Source organism: Rhineura floridana, chromosome 4 (assembly GCF_030035675.1).
Source record: "Rhineura floridana isolate rRhiFlo1 chromosome 4, rRhiFlo1.hap2, whole genome shotgun sequence".
Lineage (NCBI taxonomy): Eukaryota > Metazoa > Chordata > Lepidosauria > Squamata > Rhineuridae > Rhineura > Rhineura floridana.
In genome coordinates this window covers 204,581,322-204,607,089 of record NC_084483.1, presented here as the reverse complement: position 1 = coordinate 204,607,089, position 25,768 = coordinate 204,581,322, and the positions used below count along the sequence as shown (strand labels likewise).

General features: G+C 42.0%; 1 protein-coding gene across 4 annotated transcripts in view; it reads left to right on the top strand.

Moving 5' to 3' along the window:
- Window positions 1-370: 370 nt before the first annotated feature.
- LOC133384002 (L-threonine 3-dehydrogenase, mitochondrial-like) overlaps window positions 371-25,768 on the top strand; it is a 40,409-nt gene continuing 15,011 nt past the window's right edge. The window contains exons 1-2 of one of the 4 annotated variants that reach the window (XM_061625802.1): window positions 371-472; window positions 23,609-23,804. In XM_061625802.1, coding sequence (XP_061481786.1) covers window positions 23,621-23,804 — 184 coding nt within the window. In that variant the 5' untranslated portion in view covers window positions 371-472; window positions 23,609-23,620. Of the gene's footprint in view, window positions 473-20,512; window positions 20,562-23,608; window positions 23,805-25,768 lie in introns of those variants that run through there. The other 3 variants (XM_061625803.1, XM_061625805.1, XM_061625804.1) reach the window with 3 other exon arrangements.

The window sequence follows — 25,768 nt, the reverse complement described above, 5'->3', positions numbered from 1 at the left end:
CCAACACCTTAGTAACCACTACACCACACTGGCTCTCCAAATAGACCTAGAGCTAGAAAAAATAGACCTAGAAGCCCCTTAGTTAGCTATGACGTCGAGATAGCAAGGCGCTGCTAGCACAGTATTAACTTCTGGGCTGACGTCACTCCCCACCCCTCCTCACCGCATAGCTTTTGCGTCAAAGGTGGCCGGCCCCGCCCCGACGCGCCCAGCGGTTTCCATAGTAACCGCTCTCAGCTCTACAGCGGCAAGCAACGGTCTGATTGGTCGCGTCCATTTTCCTCCCTAAACGGGGGCTCGGCGGAGGAGAACGATGGTGACGGCTCGCTCTTAGCCTATCAGGAGGCGGAGGAGGCGGGCGGGAACCGGCACTGGGTTATAAAAGGACAGATGCGAGGCGTCGTCTGAGGCGTCGCTCGGTGGTCTCAGGGGGGTAAGAGAACTCGTGAGGCGGGGAAAATAAAAACTGCAGGTGAGCGAGCAAATATTTCGTTTCCTCTCCTCAGAGTAGTCTCTCGTTCTCCTCACATACCCCCTTTTTTTGTTCTCTTCTCCATGTTTAGTTAATATTCGGCTTAATTTTCCTCGCCAGAGAAGCGGGGGAGCCCCCCCAAAAAGTAAAAAAGTAGGAGGTAGGAAGAGGGGTAAATGCCCTTTGCACGTGCTCAGAGGTAAGCCTCGCCCATTCACCTGAGCTCTGCTTAACGTTAAGAGCTCTGCTTTCTATCCAGATATTTATCAGTGTATTTATTTATTTTTCAGACTTTTTTTTTTTAGCAAACGAAACAATGCTGTTTTAATGAAGTATTTTCAGGGTGGCTAACAGTTAAAATCGTGATGTATAAATATGAGAGCAAAAGGGTGTTTGTTCTGTTGACGTACTTAGAGGCTCTCTTGCTTAGCTTTTTTTATATGCTCTTTTATCAAATTTTGCCCCCCTCTTTACTGAAGAATCTTAGCCCTTCCATTAAGAAAATCAACTTTTTTCCGTTTCTGTCTCTCCTTTAGTGCCCGTGTGTGGGTGATATTTTATTTAAACTTATAAAATTTTAGCCCCCCCCTTAAAAAAAACATATTTTTCCTAGATCTTATTTTATCTGCTATGCTGTTTTATTTTTGCCTTTCTCCTCATTTTTTTTTTAACCTGACCTATCTTGCTGAATGTCTGAATTGTCTGAATGGCAAACCCACTGCTTTATTCTTCATATAAATAATACTTATTCCACACCCCATTGGTGTACATAATGCTGCTTTATGGAGCAACAGCCAAAAAAAGATGTGTCCCTGCCCAGAGGTGCTCCCAGTCTTAAAATTTAGTAGAGAGGGAAGGGTGGATGTGTGTTCAGTTCACATTACACATACTTGGGCTCTGTTTCAGGAGGAGATGGGGAATGAGGGGTTCTCCATCTAGTCCAGTATTGTCGCCTTGGACTGGTGGTCACTCTCCAGAGCCTTGGGCAAGAATAGGGTAGTGGTAGAGTATCAGCGCTACATGCAGAAGGTCCCAGGTTCAACCCCTGGCATCTCCAGGAAGGGGTGGGAAGAGACCCCTGTCTGAAATCGTGGAGAGCAGCTGCCGGTCAGTGCTGACAGAACTGAGCTAGATGGACCAATGGACCCACTCAATATAAGGCAGTTCCCTTTGTTCCTCTGCCCTGTGACCAGGTTTGATCCCTGGCAATGGTGAGCACTGAACCTGCGACCTTCTGTGTGCAAAGCGTAATGAGATATGGCTCGTTCCACCTTTCACAGAAGCTACAGAGACTTTTGCAAGAGCCTTTGGGAATACAGAACCATAGAATACTAGAGTTGGAAGGGGCTTTTAAGGCCATAGAGTCCAACCCCCTGCTCACTGCAGGAAACCAAATTAAAGTATATGCAACAAGTGGCTATCCAGTTGCCTCTTGAACGCGTCCAGTGTTGGACAATCCACCACTTCCGTTCTCTATCCAGTGTCTGCTCTGCCTTTTCTTGGCTGCTTTGTACGCGCTGCCTGTGGTCCTCGGGTTGAATTTCCAATCCCTGCTTGCTTTTGACATCCCTTTGGAATCCCTTTCCTCTTTGAAGAGCTAGACTTCAAAACCTGCACCTCTTCCAATGGGTCTCTAGCCCTGTTTGGGTATCCTACTTCTCTGTTGTCGTTGACAGTCCCTGTGTGGCATTTCCCTGGACTGTGTATGTGTATTTCCAATGTTTTATTTATTTATTAAATTTATATCCAGCTCTTCCTCACAGAGTGGGACAAACAAGTGACAAAACACCAAAAACATCTGTAAAACGTCTTAAAAAACAGAACATCTTTAAAAAAATATTTAAAAACAATTCCAACACCGTTGCAGAATTGGATAAAAGTTTCTACTTCAAAAGGTTTGCTGAAAGTGGAAGGTCTTTGGTAGATTCTGAAAAGACAGCACCTGTCTAGTCGATTATTGTTATGTTTCTTCAAGTCGATTATGACTTATGGTGACCCTATGAATCAGTGACCTCCAATAGCATCTGTCATGAGCCACCCTGTTCAGATCTTGTAAATTCAGGTCTGTGGCTTCCTTTATGGAATCAATCCATCTCTTGTTTGGCCTTCCTCTTTTTCTACTTCCTTCTGTTTTTCCCAGCATTCCCGTATGATATATTCTGCATATAGGTTAAACAAATAGGGTGATAAAATGCACCCGTCTCACACCCTTTCCAGTAGGGAACCAATCACTTTCTCCATATTCTGTCCTTAGAGTAGCCTCTTGTCCAGTGTATAGGTTGCGCATGAGGACTATCAGATGCTGTGGCACCCCCATTTCTTTTAAAGCATTCCATAGTTTTTCATGATCTACACAGTCAAAGACTTTGCTATAATCTATAAAGCACAGGGTGATTTCCTTTTGAAATTCCTTAGTCCATTCCATTATCCAACGTATGTTTGCGATATGATCTCTGGTGCTTCTTCATCTTTCTAAATCCAGCTTGGATATCTGGCATTTCTCGCTCCGTATATGGTAAGAGCCTTTGTTGTAGAATCTTGAGCATTACTTTACTTGCATGGGATATTAAGGCAATAGTTCAATAATTACTGCATTCCCTGGGATCTCCTTTCTTTGGAATTGGGATGTATATTAAACGCTTCCAGTCTGTGGGCCATTGTTTAGTTTTCCATATTTCTTGACCATTTTTTGTCAGAATTTGGACAGATTCAGTCTCAGTAACTGGTAGCAACTCTATTGGTATGCCATCTGTTCCTGGTGATTTGTTTCTTTCAATAATGTTAAGAGCAGCTTTCACCACACATTCTAAAATCTCTGGTTCATCATAGGTTCCTCCATGAATGAATCTGTCATTCGTGCATCTTTTTTATTTAATTCTTCAGTGTATTGTTTCCATCTTCCTTTTATTTTATCTCGATCAGTCAGTGTGTTCCCCTGTTGATTATTCAACATCCCTACTCTTGGTTTAATTCCCTTCACAGACCTGCAATTGCCAGAGTTCCCTTGGAAGAGGGATTGATTGTTAAACCACTCTGAGAATTGTAGCTCTGCGAGGAGAATTGGAGTCTCCTAACAACTCTCAGTCAGCATCCTTCATAAACTACACTTCCCAGGATTTCTTAGGGGAAACCATGACTGTTTAAAGTGGAATAGTAGTGGAATAAATGCATGGTGCAAAAGTGGCTGGTATCTGTAGGAGGCCCTCACCTGCAGAGCACAGGGATCGACTGGATATATAAGGGGTAAGATGGTCTTTCAGGTATCCTGGTCCCAAGCTGCATAGAGCTTTATCCACCAAAACCAACACCTTGAACGTAGCCCAGTAGTTACTGGGCTGCCAGTGCAGTTCTTTCAGCAGCGGTGTGACATATTGGTGATGTCCTGCCCCAGTGAATAGTTATGCCACTACATTTTGCATCAGCTGCCGCTTCCGGACCAGCCTCAAGGGCAGCCCCACATATGTGGTAGGAACATGGGAAGCTGTATAAGGAATTGCATCATTGATTCATCTAGCCGACACTGACTGGCAGTGACTCTGCACGTTCTCAGAGAGGAGTCTTGCCTAGTCTAACCTGGGACCATTTGCATGAAAAGGATGTGACGCACCACTGAGCTGTAGTATTCTCCCCACCCGTTGCCCTTTTTATTATTTTTCCCCCATCTCACTGTCCCCGCACCTGCCCCATCCCATTCAGTATTACCTTTCCCTTCAACCACGATGGGCAATTTACCCTTCAAATAGTGCCTCCAGTGCCCCTCTTCTTATTGGAAAAATGGAAATGGACTGCCTTCAAGTCGATCCCAACTTATGGCTACACTATGAATAGGGATTTCATGGTAAGCAGTATTCAGAGGGGGTCTGCCATTGCCTCCCTCTGAGGCTAGTCCTCCCCAGCTGGCTAGGGCCTGCTCAGCTTGCCCCAGCTGCACAAGCCAGCCCCTTCCTTGTCTGCAACTGCCAGCTGGGGGGCTACTGGGCTTCTTGGGACAATACAGCTTGCCCACGGCTGCACAGGTGGCAGGGCACGTAACCCCTGAGTCACTCTCTGTGGGGTGATCTTTAGCTGGCTCTTGATACCCAGGAGACATGAGTGGGGATTTGAACTCACAGACTCTGGACTCCCAGCCAGGCTCTCCTCCCCACCATCTTTGGATTTGTTGAGGTCCCTCAAACAGCACCCCTGTTATCTTCATCAAAAGCACAATTAAAAATATAAAATCGCTAGAGTAAAAGTAGCAAGAATCAAAATGTATCTGCTTGCCTGCCTCCCACTTTCTAGCTCCCTGGAACCATTTCTGAGGACAGTCACTGTAGCCCTTCCACTTGATCCGTGAAAGTGCCAAGCATAAGTAGAGGCATTATGGTGGGTCTCCTGAGGGGACGTTTTGGACGCTAATGGAGGGGGAGGAAGGAGCTCCATGGCCAGTTAACCCCTTCTGCAGCCCTTTAAACTACAACTGTGCAAATATACGCTGTAGGGACCAGGGTCAGTTCTATTTTCCCATGTTGGATATTTATAGTGAAAGTGTAGAAGGCAGGGAGTGTTCTTTGCTTTCCAGAGTTTGTCATTAAAATGTGCAAACATATGTGCATAGTTAGTTGTACTGAAGTCCCACTTCATCAAATTACTTGTGAATAATTTAAGTTACACTCATTTTAATGGGATAAGAGCATGACCAACTTTCCCTGGATTGGATCCATGCCATGGTCTAACATGGTGTCTCTTTGCGCTATAAGAGGCCAGCACTTTTAATGGAATACAGTAGGGCCCCACTCATAAGGCAGGTTACATTCCAGACCCCCGCCAAAAAGCGAAACCTGCCGAAAAGCGAAACTCCGTCAATAAAATGGCACCCAACACCCGAAAAACGCCGTAAAAGCTCAACAAGCTCCATATGAGTGGGGCCTTACTCTAATTGAAAGCCACCATATTAGCGGAACGCCGAAAAGCAGGGCCCTACTGTACAAACAGGAGACCATCTAGGGAGGCGATTGGACCCTTGGATGATAAGGGAGTCAAAGGTGTACTAAAGAACGATAAGGAGATTGCAGAGAAGCTAAATGAATTCTTTGCATCTGTCTTCACAGTGGAAGATATAGGGCAGATCCCTGAACCTGAACTGACATTTGCAGGAAGGGATTCTGAGGAACTGAGACAAATAGTGGTAACGAGTGAGGAAGTTCTAAGCTTAATGGACAATATAAAAACTGACAAATCACCGGGCCCGGATGTCATCCATCCGAGAGTTCTCAAAGAACTCAAATGTGAAATTGCTGATCTGCTAACTAAAATATGTAACTTGTCCCTCGGGTCCTCCTCCGTGCCTGAGGACTGGAAAGTGGCAACTGTAACGCCAATCTTCAAAAAGGGATCCAGAGGGGATCCCGGAAATTACAGGCCAGTTAGCTTAACTTCTGTCCCTGGAAAACTGATAGAAAGTATTATTAAAGCTAGATTAACTAAGCACATAGAAGAACAAGCCTTGCTGAGGCAGAGCCAGCATGGCTTCTGCAGGGGAAAGTCCTGTCTCAGTAACCTATTAGAATTCTTTGAGAGTGTCAACAAGCATATAGATAGAGGTGATCCAGTGGACATAGTGTACTTAAACTTTCAAAAAGCGTTTGACAAGGTACCTCACCAAAGACTTCTGAGGAAGCTTAGCAGTCATGAAATCAGAGGAGAGGTCCTCTTGTGGATAAGGAATTGGTTAAGAAGCAGAAAGCAGAGAGTAGGAATCAACGGACAGTTCTCCCAATGGAGGGCTGTAGAAAGTGGAGTCCCTCAAGGATCGGTATTGGGACCTGTACTTTTCAACTTGTTCATTAATGACCTGGAATTAGGAGTGAGCAGTGAAGTGGCCAAGTTTCCTGACGACACTAAATTGTTCAGGGTTGTTAAAACAAAAAGGGATTGCGAAGAGCTCCAAAAAGACCTCTCCAAACTGAGTGAACGGGCGGAAAAATGGCAAATGCAATTCAATATAAACAAGTGTAAAATTATGCATATTGGAGCAAAAAATCTTAATTTCACATATACGCTCATGGGGTCTGAACTGGCGGTGACCGACCAGGAGAGAGACCTCGGGGTTGTAGTGGACAGCACGATGAAAATGTCGACCCTGTGTGCGGCAGCTGTGAAGAAGGCAAATTCCATGCTAGGGGTAATTAGGAAAGGTATTGAAAATAAAACAGCCGATATCATAATGCCATTGTATAAATCTATGGTGCGGCCGCATTTGGAATACTGTGTACAGTTCTGGTCACCTCATCTCAAAAAGGATATTATAGAGTTGGAAAAGGTTCAGAAGAGGGCAACCAGAATGATCAGGGGGATGGAGCGACTCCCTTACGAGGAAAGGTTGCAGCATTTGGGGCTTTTTAGTTTAGAGAAAAGGCGGGTCAGAGGAGACATGATAGAAGTGTATAAAATTATGCATGGCATTGAGAAAGTGGATAGAGAAAAGTTCTTCTCCCTCTCTCATAATACTAGAAATCGTGGACATTCAAAGAAGCTGAATGTTGGAAGATTCAGGACAGACAAAAGGAAGTACTTCTTTACTCAGCGCATAGTTAAACTATGGAATTTGCTCCCACAAGATGCAGTAATGGCCACCAGCTTGGACGGCTTTAAAAGAAGATTAGACAAGTTCATGGAGGACAGGGCTATCAATGGCTACTAGCCGTGATGGCTGTGCTGTGCCACCCTAGTCAGAGGCAGCATGCTTCTGAAAACCAGTTGCCGGAAGCCTCACGAGGGGAGAGTGTTCTTGCACTCGGGTCCTGCTTGCGGGCTTCCCCCAGGCACCTGGTTGGCCACTGTGAGAACAGGATGCTGGACTAGATGGGCCACTGGCCTGATCCAGCAGGCTCTTCTTATGTTCTTAAACTTTAAAAACCCTGTGCTTGATTTTGCACTCTGAAAACTCTCTTAAAATGGTGTGAAGTTCAGATATCAAAATGCTTGGAAATGATGGCAAGGATGCTTCCTCCCCCCTTTTCAAGAAAGAAAACACTGCCTGGTTCTTATCTTGGTGCCATTTAATGAAGAATTCCATTGTTTGTCTTTCACTTTCTTCTGAACTTCTGTTTTCCTTGCACGTGTTGCTGCGGCAGTACCACGATCCTGCAGCAGCCAAGGAGGCAATAGGAGACCTGTAAATCGTTTGCCAGCTCTGCTACGTTCCATGCATAGTAACTGCTGCACAAGCAGTATTGCTCGATGTGGTGTGTGTGAGCCAGAGGTTAATCTAGTGCTTGGCTGTCATAGTCTAAAAGTTATAGGCTCTAATTTAAGAGCGTCTTGAAATTAAAATGGAAATTGCAGTGTTATAAGCAATTGCAGGGAAGGAACTTGCTGTCAGAGGCCCAAGGACATAAAAGTGAGCGTCTGTGTAAAAAAGTGAGTGACTTTGCACAGTGTCCTCTGTTGCCAAGAAGTGAAAAAGGAACTTCTTTTATTAAGTTATAACACTTTTAGTCTATAATCTTAAGTGCCTTGCCTCTATGATATAATAAATATTTGGGGTACAATCCAGTCTGAGTACTTTTGAATCACATGGAATCGTTAAGCATGTGTTAACTTTGATTGAAATTAGGCTAGATCATGGCCATAAAAACTGTTAACATTATCAATAAAGCACAACAAAACCACTCCAGAAAGCAAGTTTAAGGATCTGTAAATAAAAATACAGCAAAAGGTAATTATTGAAAATAATTGTGTTAATTGCACATACTTTTAGCAAATATTTTACATTGTTTTCTAAGACACGGTATGGTGGATTTTTGCTGCAACAAGCTTCATTTCACAATTAAGTAAGGGCCACTACCAAATATGACTTGTCCCTTTCCTATTGTTGTGGGGGGAGCAAAGGGAGGAAGAGAGATTCTAAGGAGGACTTCTACTGCAGATTTTAATGCCTTCATGGGGACATAATGGTACACCAAACCAAAGCCATGATGGTCTAATTTGACTGCAGCTAAGGGCCCAGACATACTTAACCTCAAAATCCACATTTTCCATATTCGGCTGGTGGCCTCAAGATCCATACATGTTCTGTTTGTGCTTGGATTAGTTTTTTAAAACCTGAATTTTCACATCCATTCATGTGAGCGTTAATTTTTTTTTGTCTTATTCGCTTCTGCATTAGTCACACCCCTAAGGCCACCCCTTTATGATGATTGGTCCAGCACAGTAATTTGCTTTTCCCACACTTTTCCGGAAGAGAGCAAAAACGTGTATCTGACTTTGAATTAAGACGCCTTCGCAGGTTTGCCATGTTTTCAGTGAAGTCTATTAACTTTGCTTACATAATATCACAAAATAGCTTTTAAGTGGAAACTTGATTCAGTAAACACTTGATTTTACCTTTGATTGCAAAAGAGTAGTTTAAAAAAAATGTAATACGATACAGTTACAGAAGCCAGAAGGAGAATCATAGAATCATAGAGTTGGAAGGGGCTTTGTAGGCCATCGAGTCCAACCCCCTGCTCACAGCAGGAAATCCACAGCTAGAGCATCTCCCGCAGATAGCTGTCCAGTCTCTGCTTGAAGACATCCAGCGAAGGGGATCCCACCACCTCCCTAGGCACTCGGTTCCATTGCCAAACAGCTCTTACTGTCAAGAAGTTCCTTCTAATGTCCAATCTGAATCTACGCTCCTGCAACTTCAAACCATTAGACCTAGTCCTACCCTCTGGGGCAGCAGAGAACAAATCTGTACCCTCCTCTATGTGACAGCCCTTCAGGTACTTAAAGAGTGCAATCATGTCACCCCTCAGCCTTCTCTTCATCAAACTGAACATGCCAAGTTTCTTCAACCTTTCCTCATAAGACTTGTTCTCCATACCGGCTATCATCCTCGTCGCCCTCTTCTGAACCCGCTCTAACTTGTCTATATCTTTCTTAAAATGAGGCACCCAGAACTGAACGCAGTATTCCAGATGAGGCCTGACTAATGCAGAATATAGTGGGACTATTACTTCCCTCGACCTGGAAACTATAGCTCTGTTTATGCATCCCAAAACTGTGTTCGCCTTTTTTGCCGCAGCATCACACTGCTGGGTCATGTTCAACTTGCGATCCACTACAATTCCAAGGTCCTTCTCACACGCACTACTGCTAAGCCGGGTATTTCCCATCCTGTACCCGTGCATTTTGTTTTTGTGGCCTAAATGCAGAATCTTGCATTTGTCTTTATTGAATTTCATTTTATTAATTTCAGCCCAATTGACTAGTCTATCCAGGTCCCTTTGGATTTTATTCCTGTCTTCCATTGTGTTAGCTATCCCTCCCAGTTTCATATCATCTGCAAACTTCATAAGGCTTCCCTCCACCCCGTCCATCTAAGTCATTGATAAAAATGTTGAAGAGTATCGGCCCCAGGACAGAACCCTGTGGCACTCCACTCGAAACCTCCTACCAGTCCGAAGCAGAGCCACCGACGACCACTCTTGGAGTACGGAGTACGGAGGAAGTTTCCTGGTTCAGTATTGGAAGCAGAAATGAACTGCAAGAGAGGAAGAGGAGGAGGAGGCATGTACAGAGGGTGGAATCTAACATCCGTCCATCATACAAAAAAGTGAGGAAAGACATCCGCACTACAGAGGTTAGAGTGGTTAATAATCGAGACAGAAAAAATAATTGGTTTATAGCAGGGTAGGGGAAGTGCAGGTTTAACTAGGATAAAGTTCAAAATGGTGGGGAATGGTATATAGACACCAGTGAATTAATGGACACACAAGGGAGTTAGATTGTAGATTAAAAGGAGGTATGGATGGGCCCTAAGTATCAAGCACAAGCTTATTGAAGCCTGGAGAGACATGTGATACAACTCTGAGAAGCAATAAACATATACAAGTCAGGTGCCAAATAGAAATTCCTCCCTTTCTCTTTTTAACATGTCCCAGTTTCCTAGCGTGCTAGGCAGAGAAGACATCCTTGCCCTTCAGACTGGGATAAGCATGCTGAAACCAGTTCCAACTGAAGCCAGAGACAAATCTTGAACTTGAAAGAGTCTGATGCAAGGGTGGGGAGCCTTTTTTATCCCAAGGGCTGCAATCCCTCACGTACAACCTTCCAGAGGATTCTTGTGTATAGTGGGCAAGGCAAGAGACAAAAGATGTCCAGAGGCAAAAGGTGGGCAAAACAATGAATGTGACGCTCCAGCTCTGTAAAAGTCAGAGGTTTCTACACTTGAGAGACATTATTCAGTTTAAGGACACATTCCAGCCATGCAAATGCACTGGAGCATGGCCAGTTTGGAGGCGATGTGGCCTATGGTGAATGCTGAGAGCCAGACACAGCCCTGGAGAGCTGTATTGGTTTCCGGTGCCTGAGCATGCCTCCCCTTGACCCTGCCTAATGAGTGAAATTGAAATGCTTTGTCTGTAACGCCTGCAATGAGTAGGAGGCAGACAATGGAAACGGACTGCCTTCAAGTCAATCCTGACTTATGGCGACCCTATGAATAGGGTTTTCCTGGTGAGCGGTATTCAGAGGGGGTTTACCATTGCCTTCCTATGAAGCTGAGAGGCAGTGACTGGCCCAAGGTCACCCAGTGAGCTTCATGACTGTGTGAGGATTTGAACCCTGGTCTCCCAGGTCGTAGTCCAACACCTTAACCACTACACCACACTGGCTCTCAAGGAGGCAGAATCTTTTATCAAAGAATTTTCCCAGACCAGCACATGGACTCATCATCATCGCAGCTCCTATTTTGTCCACTGTGGCTCCTAGATGACATCTGTGTTGCCTGTTACTTCGCAAGCAGTCAGAACCTACCATTTTAGAATCCTGCTACTTGATCCACATGAAAAAGCCTTGCAATAGGATTCAGGATTGCTAAAGCCTGCTAGTGGCAGTCAGCTGGGCAACCTACTTCCTTTTTTTCCTAGGATGTGTCTTTCCTGTGGTCGCTTCATCTGAGATCAGGTACTCCACAGAAGCTATTTTCTGCGAATATTATTATATGAATGTTGAAGAATCTCCTCCCTCCTAAAAAAAAAAAAAAGGCGAATGCAAAATGTGAAAACTTTGCAGAGGCTTAGACATGTCTCCTGCTGTGCAGAAGCCAAAGACCAGGCATCATTAAGAAGTCACTGTTTAGTTAAGTTACAGTACAATGGTATGCTTGTCTACACAGAAGTAACCTTTTTTGTCTTTAATGGGGTTTACTCCCATGCCCAGTGAGATGCTGACTTATAGACCAGGTAATAAAGAGCAAGGGATGGTGGAGAGAGGTAAGAATGCCTGTCCTCCTTGCTCTGTGATACCCTTGCTGGCCCTGGAGCAGAACTGCAAAAAAGTGAATGGAACCAGTGGCTGCTACTGACCATCCAGTCAGAAAACCCTTAAACCACTGCTGAGGTTTGCCTTCCCCAAGCAGACACTGACTTTAAGACTTATCCTTCTGGGCCTAGGAATCATCTCGTTAGGCAAAACTGTGGAGGAAGTGAGCAGAACCAGCTGTTGCTGACGATTGCCATTTAGCCAGAGAACTACAAAACCAGCACTGCTAAGCAAAAGGGGTTAGGATTGTGATGAGGGTGCCCTCCTTCAGGTTTTTTTTTACATGCCTCTTGTGTGGGTTGAATTGTTTGAGGGTATTCCTTGATGAGAGGAATGAATATGGGGGCTGGGGTGTAATTCCATCCATCCTTGGGTGGGAAACACCAACCTGGATGAGAGCCAGCTTGCTGTCAAGAACAGTAAATCTGTGCTATCGATGGGTGGCAATTTGTGTTGCTATTAATATGGTTCTGTCAGTTTTATTGTCTCCTTTTTTTTTTGCAGTATTTTTTTTCTTTTTTTGAGTGGAAAGAGTGACTGGTAATGGATAATGATTTGAGGGGGAGAAATTGGAGTGATTGGGAGGATTGCTGTGTTTCTGTGTACTTGTGTGTGTGTGTGTGTGAGAGAGAGAGAGGTGTGGGAGTAGAATGGGATGAGTGATATTGAATAAGTAGCAGGTATTGTATGATCCGTGTAGATGTACGGCAGAATTGGGTGTGATGTGCATGTGTTAGTGGGGTGAGTGTTGTATTGGCAAGACAGAGGAGGAAGGATCCGTGACTCTAAAGATGTTTCAAGATGTGCCGCTATGTTTTTGTTTTGGGGATGTTATTTTATTGCTTGTTATTGCATTGTAGTGAAGTTTCTCTGTTTGATTGTTATATATATATAGTATTTGTTTTTTGGAAGGCGTTTTCAGATGCCACAGCACCAGTGGGTGCTGCATCAGTGACCCCTGCATTGTAGCATAAAGTCTATACTAATAGCCAACCCATTCTCTGACCACTGATCCATGGGTAGCAAAAATGGCACCATCCACACACAAGAGGGATGTATCAGCATGTTCAGGGGATTCCTGATGTTTTCACAAGCACGAAAAAAAAGGGGGGGATCCTAGCAGGAGCAAATGTCCAGAACAACCCAGTGAGCCTACTCAGTAGGTTTAGAATGCTGAGGGGTGGGGAAGTGGATTACTGCCCTAGGGAAGTGGCTGGCTAGAACCCTGAACAGGAATGCAACATTTTGTTGAAAGGTTTCACTTGTAACTTTCAAATGCTGAAAACACAAGATAGTTATTTTTGTTTCTTTGTATAGCTTCTCCAAATTGCAGTGTGTTTATTTTTACATGAACAGCTATTAAGTGGCTTGAAAGAATTAATTTAAACTGATCTCTAGCTTCTTCGGGTTGTTGACTGGAATCCAAAGCTCTAAAAGCTTCCATTCAACTCATCTAAGGCCCAGACTACACGTTACATTGAACCACTCTTCTTAAAGTCATGCTTAATGCTACCAGTTCTATTTTGTAGGAAAACCTGCTCAGTCTGGTTCCTCATTCTGGTTTAGGGGTTCTCTGCCCAATTCCTGCTGAAAATTGCTTCTCTTTGGCCCAAACATGTTAATTACAGCAAAGCAAGACAATAGCAAGGGAGGGGAAGTTTCCTGATTTTTTTTTCCAGTGGGAAATGGGTGCAGGGCTCCACTTCTGGGTAAGCTGTGCCAGACTGGTGCCTAGCCAGCTTTTTCCTTCAAAATGAATCCCTTTGCTTGGGCCTAACATAAGAACGATTCCCCTGATTAGCTTCCTTCGGAAGAACTGCATGGAGTATTGTGCTCAAGTAGTAGCTTTGTTTTGTTTTCTGTCTTCTTTTAACGTGTCTTAATTTTAACGTGGTGTTGAGCTTCAAAGAACTGCGTGTCCTAGAAACCAAAGCTTCAAAGAATTCCTTATCACTTTCTTCGAAGGATCACTAACTCTCTATAAATAGCTTATTATTGATACCAGTGAGCGAGAGGGCTGCCAATTTATGGAAAATATTCCTGATTCCTGTGTGTGTGGCAGGTGCCTGGGGATCTGTCATGCTGCAGCCAGAGATTAATCTTTATTAGCTGCCTACCAGCAGTAAGGATTACATGAAATTTGTTTTTAGTATATAGAAAGCTGCCTTGGTACGTCATGGGTGATTGGAATGGGGTAATCTCACCAAAAATTGATAGACTTTCTGAAAAAAATATTAAAGAGACACAGGGTAAATTACCGAAGATTTGCTTTGAACTGATGGAACATTTAGAATTGGTGGATACCTGGAGATATATAAATGATAACGCAAAGGAATTTACTTATTTTTCAGAAAGACACAAAACATTCTCGAGGATTGATATGATTTGGATGTCTAAAATTCTAGCGAAGGATATTTTTAAAATGGATATATTACCAAAAACTTTTTCGGACCACAATCCTGTGATATTAACTTTAAAAAAAAAAAATCTTGGATTTAGATGGAGACTAAAAGAATCTTTATTACAGAATGACAAAGTAGTACAAGAATGTAAGAAGAAATTAAAAGAGTTTTTTGAACATAAGTTACATAAAGGAACAAATGAAAATATCGTTTGGGATACAAGTAAGGCATTTATGAGGGGATATTTTATTAAATGTAACTCTGAATTAAAAAAAAGAAACAACAGAAAATGCAATTAATTTTGGAAGAAATAAAACAAAAAGAGGAAGAATTGAAAAAGAATCCAACTAAAGTTTCTATTGTAAATCAAATTAAAATGTTACAGAAGCAAGTATCAATGCTGACAGTTAGAGAAATTGAAAGGAAACTAAATTTTGCTAAACAAAGGACTTTTGAATTTGCAAATAAACCAGGGAAATGGTTAGCATATAAATTAAGAAAAGAACGTCAAAAAAATATTATTTTAAAGATACAAGAAGGAGATGAGACGCTGACAGATAATGTAAAAATCAAAAAGATTTTTCATCAATATTCAACATTGTACAAGTGTCAGGAAATTCCATCTGAAAAAATAGAAGAGTATATATCTAAACAGAATTTGCCTAAAATTACAGACTTTCAGAGACAAGCTATTAATGGCCCTATTACGTCAAGAGAGATATCTGAAGCTATAAACAAAATTAAATTAGGAAAGGCGCCAGGACCAGATGGGTTATCTGCAATGTATTATAAATGTTTGGAGGAAGAACTCTTGCTACCTTTACAGTCTACAATGAATTTTATTCTGCAAGAGGGAAAGATACCGGATAGTTGGAAAAATGCTAATATAACATTAATACCTAAAGAGGAGCAAGATTTAACTAAAACAAAAAATTATCGGCCAATATCTCTATTGAATAATGACTATAAATTTTTTACAATGATCTTGGCAGAAAGATTGAAAATAATATTGCAACAATTTATCCAGGAAGATCAATCAGGGTTTTTACCTAAAAGACAATTACGTGACAACGTCAGGAATGTCTTGAATGTGTTGGAATATTTAGAACAACAAAATGATAAACAAGCAGCTTTGATTTTTTTAGATGCTGAAAAAGCATTTGATAATTTGAATTGGAAATTTATGTTTCAGGTTTTGGAGCAAATGGATTTTGGAGACAATTTTATAAAATGGATTAGATCGATTTATACATCTCAGAAGGCTCAGATAATTGTTAACGGAGATTTAACGGATTCATGTGAAATACAAAAGGGTACAAGACAGGGATGTCCATTATCTCCCCTTTTATTTATTCTGGTCTTAGAAGTGCTGCTTAGAGATATAAGGCAAGATAAAAGGATTTCGGGATTAAAGATAAAAAAAGAAGAATATAAATTGAGAGCATTTGCTGATGATTTGATAATTGTACTAGAAAACCCTTTGGAAGGAATTAATGTATTGATGGACAAATTAAAAGAATTTGGACCGTTAGCAGGATTTAAGATCAAAAATCAAAAAACAAAGATGTTGGTGAAAAATTTAACTTTAAGGGAACAGAAAGAGTTAATGGACAAGACAGATTTTACAATAGAGAAAAAGTTGAAATATTTAGGTATCATTATGACAAATAAAAATTCAAAGTTGTTTCATAATAATTATGAAAAATTATGGACAGAGATTAAGAAAGATTTGCTAAAATGGGATAAACTACAATTGTCATTAATGGGTAGAATATCTGTGATAAAAATGAGTGTATTACCGAGAATGATGTTTTTGTTTCAAACAATACCTGTAATATCCTCTGATTTACCTTTTAAACAATGGCAAAAAGATATCTCTAAATTTGTATGGCAAGGAAAAAAACCAAGAGTTAAATTTAAACTACTACAAGATGCCAAAGAAAGAGGAGGACTGGGATTACCAAATCTGAGACTTTATTTTGCTGCCTGCTGTCTAGTCTGGATAAAGGAATGGATCTTATTGAGGAATAAAAGACTATTGGATTTGGAGGGCCATAATTTGAAGTGGGGATGGCATGGATATCTATGGTATGACAAAGTAAAAGTAAATGTAGACTTTAACAATCATTTTATAAGACGTCCTCTGTTGAAAATATGGAATAGATATAAACCAAGGTTTTATTCGAAAATACCATTGTGTCTCAAGTCAAGAAGCGTTTTACAGAAGAGAAATGGCTGGAAAAGAGAAATGGTTAACTTATCAAGAACTATTAGAAAATGTACATGGAGAATATATAATGAAAGAGAGAACAACTGACAAAGGAAGGATATAGTTTTCAATGGTTTGCCTATTTACAATTGTTAGAAAGATATAAAATGGACAAGAAAATGTATGGGTTTGAAATAAGTAAATCTGATTTTGAAATAGGATTGTGTACAAATGATGAAAATATAATTGCGAAAATGTATAAACTCTTACTGAAAATGGATATGGAGGAAGAACAAGTAAAAGAGTGTATGGTAAAGTGGGCAAAAAATTTTGGTTATAACATACAAATGGATCAATGGGAAAATATGTGGAAAAAAGGCTTGAAATTTACACTATGCTATAATCTTAAAGAAAATTTCTATAAAATGATGTACCGTTGGTACATGACTCCAGAAAAGTTGTCAAAAATGTATGGTAATGTTTCTAATGTTTGCTGGAAATGTAAACAACAAGAAGGATCATTTTATCATATGTGGTGGCTGTGTAAAAAGGCAAAATCATTTTGGGCACAGATAGGTAGGAAGATGCAAAAAATTCTAAAGATAAATATTCAGTCAAAACCAGATTTTTTTTTATTGGGTTTTATGGATAAACAAATAGAAAAGAAATATGGAAGAATAATATTATATATGATTACGGCAGCAAGATTATTATATGCACAAAAGTGGAAAATGGAATCAACACCAACAATGGAAGAATGGCTATTGAATTTAATGGACTTAGTAGAGATGGATAAATTGACATGTCTACTTAGAGAAAAATCGACAGATACATTTCTTAAGGAATGGAAGCCTCTCTTGGACTTTTTGTTGAAAGATCAAAATAAAATGATGATATTGGGATTTGACGATTAATTAAGACAGCCTATGGAGAAAAGTGACCCTGTATGTATACATTAAGGGACAGGACAGGTTTGATGTATATTATATACTTATAGCTGATCTGCGACAAATCGGAAGTCAACTATTTTTTTTTATTTTTTTTGTTGTATTGTTATGTTTTTTGACTTTGTTCTGTTTGTCTTTTGAAAAATTTGAATAAAAATTATTAAAAAATAAAAAGAAAGCTGCCTTGTACCAAATCAGACCATTGATCTATCTAGCTCAGTATTTTCTGCACTGGCTGGCAGTGGCTCTAGGGCAGCGTTTCCCAACCAGTGTGCCTCCAGATGTTGTTGGACCACAACTCCCATCAGCCTCAGCCAGCATTGCCAATGGTCAGGAAAGATGGGAATTGTGGTCCAACAACATCTGGTGGCCCACTAGTTGGGAAACGCTGCTCTAGGGTTTAAGACAGGAGTCTTTCGCCAGATCTACCTGAGATGGCAGGGATTGAACCAAGGACTGTCTGTGTGCAAAGCCAGTGCTCTGCTACTGAGTTGCAGCCCTTCCCCAAATTCCCGATATTTCCTGTTGCCTATTAGTGGCTTGTTACAACAGCGGAGAGGCCTTATGCTTAGATTACTATTGGCTGTGCCGGTAAAGATATGGGGTTGTAAAGAGCAGTAGATCCATTGCAATCAGTGGGCTTAAGTCATGACTACTGGTTTCATTGGGTCTACTCAGAATATCTTGGTTGTGTTTCTTCACAGCAACCACTGTTAATAATAATAATAATAATAAATTTTTATTTCTAGGCCGCCTATCTGGCCGAATTAACGGCCACTCTAGGCGGCGTACATAGACTAAAATATAACATAGAGTAAAATATAACATATAATACTAAACAAAACCCCAGTAGTCTATAGACATCCCGAGCAGCAGGTTCACGCACACATACACACACACGGTCTCTGGCCCCTTCAGCAGTTGCTGCTTTTGTAGCTGGAGAGAGACAGGGCCCCACCCTTCCAGGCCTGGTGAAAATCAGCCAGAAATGCAGGGAGCAGGTCTTGCAGAAACTCACACAGGTAGATGGTCTCTGGCCCCTTCAGCAGTTGCTGCTTTTGTAGCTGGAGATAGACAGGGCCCCACCCTTCCAGGCCAGGTGGAAATCAGCCAGAAATGCAGGGAGCAGGTCTTGCAGAAACTCACACAGGTAGATGGTCTCTGGCCCCTTCAGCAGTTGCTGCTTTTGTAGCTGGAGAGAGACAGGGCCCCACCCTTCCAGGCCAGGTGGAAATCAGCCAGAAATGCAGGGAGCTGGTCTTGCAGAAACTCACCTTCAAAACGGGAACAAACAAAAACAGTGTTTTTTTAAAAAGAGTATCGCTTTTGTCTGAATGATCTGTTCTAACAACCAGTTTGGTTTTGAATGTCAGACCATTGGGCTGAACTTGGTGCTACCTGGATATAACTTCTCTTTGATGGCATATCTTAAAATGAGAACAGTCCCAATTTAAGTGTTGATTGTGTTCAACAATTTAAATATGAAGTGTAAATAAACCAAACCCCACACCGTTCATAGTCTTGTCCATTTGAAAATACTATAGAAACAACAAATAATACTCCGTGAATGCTTTCTTCTGACTAGGACAAGAAAAACCAATGTTGGCTTTTGTAAATTGGAGATATTTTTTTCTAGCTCTACGTAGAATAGTTTCCCATCCTTTCCTACAAGTGTTACAAAGCACTACACAGATATATAGTGATACTGCATAACTGGATGTTGCATAGTGCCGAGTTATATTATCTGGAGAATCTTGGGCTGCAGACTTAAACATAAATGGGCGTAAAGCCCATTGCAGTAGGACTTAGTTATGTTAGGTCCAAACCCAACACGCAAGCCGCCCTGTCTACCCCAACTCGCTTATTACACCCGGGAAGAGTGCGGAGCTGAGTGCAAATGAACCCGCTATCAGAGATCAAGTAACACGAGACAAAAACCTTTGCAAAGGGGACCCAATACTTACAAGCCGAAGCAGGCCAGCATGGGAACCTCGTTTATTGATGTTCAAGGGTTTATATAGGCTTACCCCGAAGTTTACAATATCGGGTTCACGTCATAAAATACAAAAGAAACAATTGCCAACTATCATAGCTTTGGGGCATGTGTAAGGAGGTAAAGGGGTACAGGGGGAAGGACAAAGTAGAAACATCAAGACTATCTCTTAGACTCTATGTCTGCATATTTCGCATGTCCTTGAGATAAGCACTATGCAGGAGCAGACAAAGGCAACTATTGAGGGGAGGTCCAGCTGCAACCGGGCGCCCCCGAATATGATATTACTTTTGCTTACATATCAAAGGAGTAGTACAAGTCAAGGATATGAGGGGCATTGGAATAGGGTTTGACATTTCTATGCAAGGCACATTGGTAACAATAAGCAAGGCCATAAGCATAAATGTGATACAGAAATGCATAGTAGGGAAGTTTTCAGCTTAAACCGGCTTTTATTATGCGAGCCACTGGAATGTAGGTAAGGGTCAGGTCACCAGGAAATAAACCGACATTTTATATCAAAAGTCAAATAAAGGCCACTTTGGTTCTATTTCCCATAAGCCCAAGCTGGTTTAGGTAAGATAAGTGAACTATAGTTTTACAATCACTGGGGATTTTAATTTATCCTTAACAGTTACAAGTAAGTAGAATTGTGCTTTGTGTGTTGTATTCACACTTCTTTACTTCTCGCTGAGCATTGTATGTGTCATGAGAGTGACTCTTCTCTGGATCTCATTGCTAGTGACCTGGATGAGCAGGTTTTAATATGCCACACTTCTTTTGTTTACAATATGGTATAGCTCCCATATGTGAGCTAAGTATATTTGCTTTGCATGTAATGTAGGTTGATAGTCTCTGCATGAGGTTGAGTAGTTTTACCTTCTGTTGCAGACTAAGCCTCAGGGCTTTTAGTTTGCCAGGTGTTAATTTAGCCTGTTAGGGAAGAAAGAATAAAGTATTCATCCAGTGCTCCAAGCAGACATGCCCTGTATTACAACAACAGCATTGTTGTCTTTGAAACTCTCTGCCTATTGAACTGTGACGTTATTTTTAAATCAAACAACCTCGGCTGTGATGTGCCTATCTTGTGGTGATACCATGTGCACACACACACCCCTCTTCTGTGTAATGGACAACTCCCACTCTCTCAAGAACTCTGATTGGCTACGCAGAGAGGCTGTGCCCTATAAATGTCTCTCTGTTCTTCCTTTTTGCCTCTTGCTTTGCAAAGCTACTGGCAAAAAAAAAGGTAAGCCAAGAAAGAACACCTTACTGCCTTTTGGGGGGTGGGAGACAGATTTTAAAGATTTGCTTTTAAAAATATTTTTCTATTGCATTTTAAATTACAAATTGTCTCTAATTTGGCTGCTTCTCTAAGTTGCTAAACGGGACATGGTCAGAAAGTATCAGTTAACAGCATTTTAATAATCGGACAGTTACAACCTTTTTCTGCAAGGGCTAAGACTTACCGTGATTGCTGATCTACATGAAAAGTAAATGTGAGTACATTCTTTCAGCTTGTGATGAGGGGATTCACAATAGGTTCTATGAATGTAGTATATATTGATGTATATCATAACTTTAGAAAGCTTTTCGCTATTAACTTTCTTCAAGTGATTTAATACCCTTTTCTGTTGTTCTGATTTTTAATTCCCCAGTATAATACAATCAATTTCAGACTGTATGAGTGTGAAAAATGAACGTCTGATTGGATGCTGGTGTTGTCTAATTTGCGGAGAGAATGAAGTAGCCATCAGTAGCTCTTGCCTTGTCTTAAATAAATAGGACATTAGAACTCCACCTTTTACAACAACATCATAAAGCAAAAGAATAAGAGGCCTCAAAGAAAAACACTGAATAAGACCAACTTTCCTTGGAAGTCATATATTAACAAATTCCAGAGGTATGATGGCAGGAAATTGCACTTATTGGGCAGCTAGACCCAGTCTCTGGAAAGAACAACAACATCCCGATAAGACTGGAGGTCCTGCAATCATGGTGCAAACTGCCTGTCTCTACAGGAAAATCTTTGGAAGTATACAGCAAACAGGAAAGGAGTCAAATTGCCGATTTCTTTAACAGCTGGCGTAGGGAAGGTATTAAGAATCAGAAGGACAGTGCCATTTTTGGGCAAGACCTCTGTACCCCAAGAGGAGTGTGGCACTTCTACTCTAGCCTGGCTTCATCCATCCATCACTCTGCTCTCGTAGCCTGGCCATCTGCCTGGTCGAGCACCAACCCTTGATAACTATGTCCCTACAGATTGAGAGTGTGTACGGAAGCCCCCCCCCGCTGTTTTGCTTTTCTGAATGTATCAATAAATGTGATGTCTTGGCTTCCCCCCCCCCTCCCTCCCTCCCACAAAAGCCTCACTAAATTATTTAAGGTTGGGCTTTATGGAGAACAAGCTCTGTGTGTTTATTAAAGCGAAATGAGTCTGACCAGAAATCTGTTTTGCGGGTGTGGACAGGAAAATTGTATCTATAGCAAAGCACGTGTATTCTCTCCCACCCCACCCCATTTCTTTGTACGGTTGCAAGGAATGGTACTGCAAATTTAATTAACAGCATGAGTCTGCAGTCAGACTCCTCAGCCCCTCTGCACTAGATTTATAGCCAACAGGTGTAGCTGGGATCTTGCTGATTCTGGCTGACTCCAAGGAGTGGTAACATTAGGCAGCAAGCCGATAGGCAAGGTACAGGATAAAGTGTGGTGTGTTTATTTCTTTATTATTTTATAAGATTTTTGCATTGGTGAAGATTTACAATCAGTCTTCATTCTGGTCATACAATTGTGCAAGGTTCTCCTACGATCAAATTAAAACTTAACTGATTAAATTAAGTTGTGCAAACTTTAAAGCTGCTGAAAAGCAGGGTATAAGTTTAATGTAGCCCCTGAAATACTATGTTCTTCTGTAGCATGTATTCATTTCAGTGGGCCTTGTGCAAGAGAAGGTCTGGATTGGGTGCTGTGTGAATAAAGCGAGAGGTCTTTGCCATTTAGACTTTCTCTAGCGCTGGCCCTTCAGTTCCCTCTCTACAGAGGTTGGGGAGAGGGGGAAGGTTGACAGACTTGCAAAAATGGCTTTGGTCTACGGACGGACATAATTGAAAACTAGCTCTATATAAACAGTTATAACAAGGGAGCCCCTTAAAGCAAATAGCTGTACTGAGACAGCATGTTTTTGCTGGGAACTTTCAGTGCTGGCTGTCTGGCGATTCAACCACCCCCCAGTCAGGCAGTGACATGCCAAATGTTCTGAGCACATGCAAAACTGGTAAACAAGAGTTGATGTAGTCCAACTACCTGAGTATTGTCTCTATGGCTGGCAGCATTTTTCTAGGGTTTCAGATAGAGCTGGAAAGACCCCTATCTGAAGGTGCTGGGGATTGAACCCAGGGCCCCCTTCACAGAAAGCATGCACTAAGAACACTGCCCTGTTGAGTCAGACCAAAGGCCCATTTAGATCTGCACAAGCAGGACCTGAGTGCAATAGTACTCTCTCTCCACTTCTGTTCCTCAGCATGCTGCCTCCGGTATTAGAGGCAGTAGACAGTCATCGTGGCTAGTAACCTGTGAAGAGGTAGCCAGCGAGAGCTCCATCTCCCACACTTTGCTAGGTCTAACACAGCTGTGCCAGAAGAGGTGAGGTGTGGCTGCCAGAGGAGCCTGAAGATGCTGACTCAGCTCTCTACTGGCTATAAGAAGAGGGCTGGGATGGGGAAGAGGGCGCAGCAGTAGAGGCAGCTACCCAGCTCCTTTCCGTAGTGCTGTTGCTTGTGCTGCTAACACTACCACAAACTCAGAGGCACCAGAGGAAGTCAAGGCACGGTAAACTTAACATGGCACTTGATAAAACAGAGGAATGTATGTGAAGTACCAACACTGCCCTGGACACTGGAAAGCCCTGGGTGGGGGGGGAAATAATATGTGAAGCATACTATTTTAATTAAAACTGTAGTACTCAGTGTCACAGGTACCTGCATGATGAAAAAGACATGTGGGCCTCCTCTAATAGAGGAATGAGGGTCTCACTAAGCCACCTCTGCAAACTTGAGTAGACTTGGGACCCTGAAGGGATCCTAACATGCTGTTTTAACTTCCTGGGACTGTAAAACAGGACATACCCACTGACTAGCAGCTCTACCACTGAGAGAACTGGAGTACTCTTGCAGCTGTTGAAATGTGTTGGGCAATTCAGATGGCACTGTGTTGTTGTTTTTTCTGAAGAGCTAATGAAAAATCTCTGCTGGTGGAACCTCTTTTTAACGACCATAACGTTTTCTTTTCTTCCAGCAGCCTTGAAAAATGCCAGCCATCAGGAGCTTGAGCCGAGCTGTCAGGCAGGTGTTGCAGAAACCTGGCTGCGGCTGTCAAGTTGCTGTCGTGCCAGTTAGGTGTCTTGGTGTCTCACCTCGGCAGGTAACTTCAGATGCCAGCTTTCATTCAGTATCTTTCTCAGAAGCTGATCATCCACGGGTGTTAATTACAGGTCAGTCTGCTTTGAGGCACTGCCCTACAGTTTATTTCATGTGTGCTGTTGGATTTCTTTGTACTGTGTTGCTTAGGGAAGCACTGGAAAATCTTGTGAGTTCTCCCTTTGTACATACTGGCCTGTCCCTTCTCCTTTACCCAGACCACAGAGGCACGGCACCTCCACCTCTAGTCTTGGGGGTAAAGAGGGTGTAGTTTCTATCTGATTACTGTAGATGATGGTTCATCTACCACTTTTTTCTCCATCCAAAGTTGTCTTTTGTGAGGTAGTAATTTTGCATCTATAAGGACGAGTACTCTGTGGCTCATCTTTGTTTGGATCAAAGTCACTAAAGTAAATAACTGTAACTTTCATTTAAAACTGGACATGTCATTGTCTCCTCATTCTCTGACCCCTCCCCCTTGCCTTTCCACTAGTACTGTGTTCCATGCTGAATCAGAGGGAGGGGTTCTCAAATCCTCCTGATGAGCAATTGCAAGTTTAAAGGCTATTGCAAGTGGTGGATGGAAAAGTGCAGCCCCAGTATGTTTTCACTGGGAGCAAATTCAGAGGTTTGGTCCACACAAAACTTGTTCCTGGTTGTAGATAAGCAAGGCTGTAATCCTAACCCTACTTACCTTGGAGTAAAATGTAAATGTACTGCCTTCAAGTTGATTCCGACTTATGCCGACCCTATGAATAGGGTTTTCATGAGGCTGAGAGGCAGTGACTGGCCCAAGATCACCCAGTGAGCTTCATGGCTATGCGGGGATTCGAACCCTGGTCTCCCAGGTCGGAGTCCAACACCTTAACCACTACACATTCAGTAGGACTTATTTCTGAGTAGACTTTGTTAGGATTGGACTCTTAAGTCAGAACAGACTTAATTTCATTCAGACCCCTCTCAGGACCTCCCTGAAATTACACAGCCACGAGAATGTCTGTATACTATAGCCAGCATGGATTTTTTCGCATTCCGCAATGTTGAAAATACCCCCCATGTCATTCTTCTGCTTCCCATAAGCTCATTTCAAAACCAAATGTTACAAATCTTATAATCCTGAACTCAGAAACACTTGCTTAACAATCCTCTAAGTTTTCATGGCGATACACAGAACAGTCAGAGAGAATCGAGAATTCAAAGTGTAAAACAGGAGGGAAAAAATCCACACCCGTTGGACTTTTTTCTCAGTAGTGTCATAATTTGTTGAAATTAATTAAAAATCACTCAGGTTCACAGAGTACCTGTAATCCTATTTCTGACCTTGCCCCACACTGTGACCTTCATCTTCTGCAGTTTAAAAGTTTTTAAAATGCATGTTTGATTTTTAATTAATTTAAGAAATTTAACATTGGAGTTAATGATAAGTACGGGCATGCTCACTAAAAACCAACTCTGTGTTCTAAAAGCCAGACTCACAGCTGTTTGGTTTGGCTAATCAGGGGGCCACACCATACCCTTTTTTCACTTGAGACAGTCATGGCTTCCCCCAAAGAATCCTGGGTAGTGTAGTTTGTGAGGAGTCCTGAGAGTTGTTAGGAGACCTCTATTTCCCTGACAGAGCTCCAGTGGCTAGTGGTTTAACAGTAAGCCCCCCTCTTGTGGGGATTCTAGCTCTGTGAGGGGAATAGGGCCTCTCCTAGCAAGTCTCAGCACCCTTCACAAACTACACTTTCCAGGATTCTTTGGGGGAGGCCCTGACTGTCTAAAGTGAAATATAGGTCTGGTGTGGATGTGGCCAGGGACAGCTTTGGTTTAAATTTGGGTGGGAGACTACATGTGCCTGCTGTAGAATAAAAAGGTGGGGAAAGCCCTGAAAAACAGTGATGCTGTTCACAATGTTTTCCTTTTGTTAAGAAAGGGGGCTTCCCCTCTGCCCAGTGCCCCCCACCCCCAGATCAATTTCACTTATCCTGAGTGTTATTGCACAGGAGTAAATCACACTGAACTAAAAAAGCATGCAAATGATCAAACCTGCCCT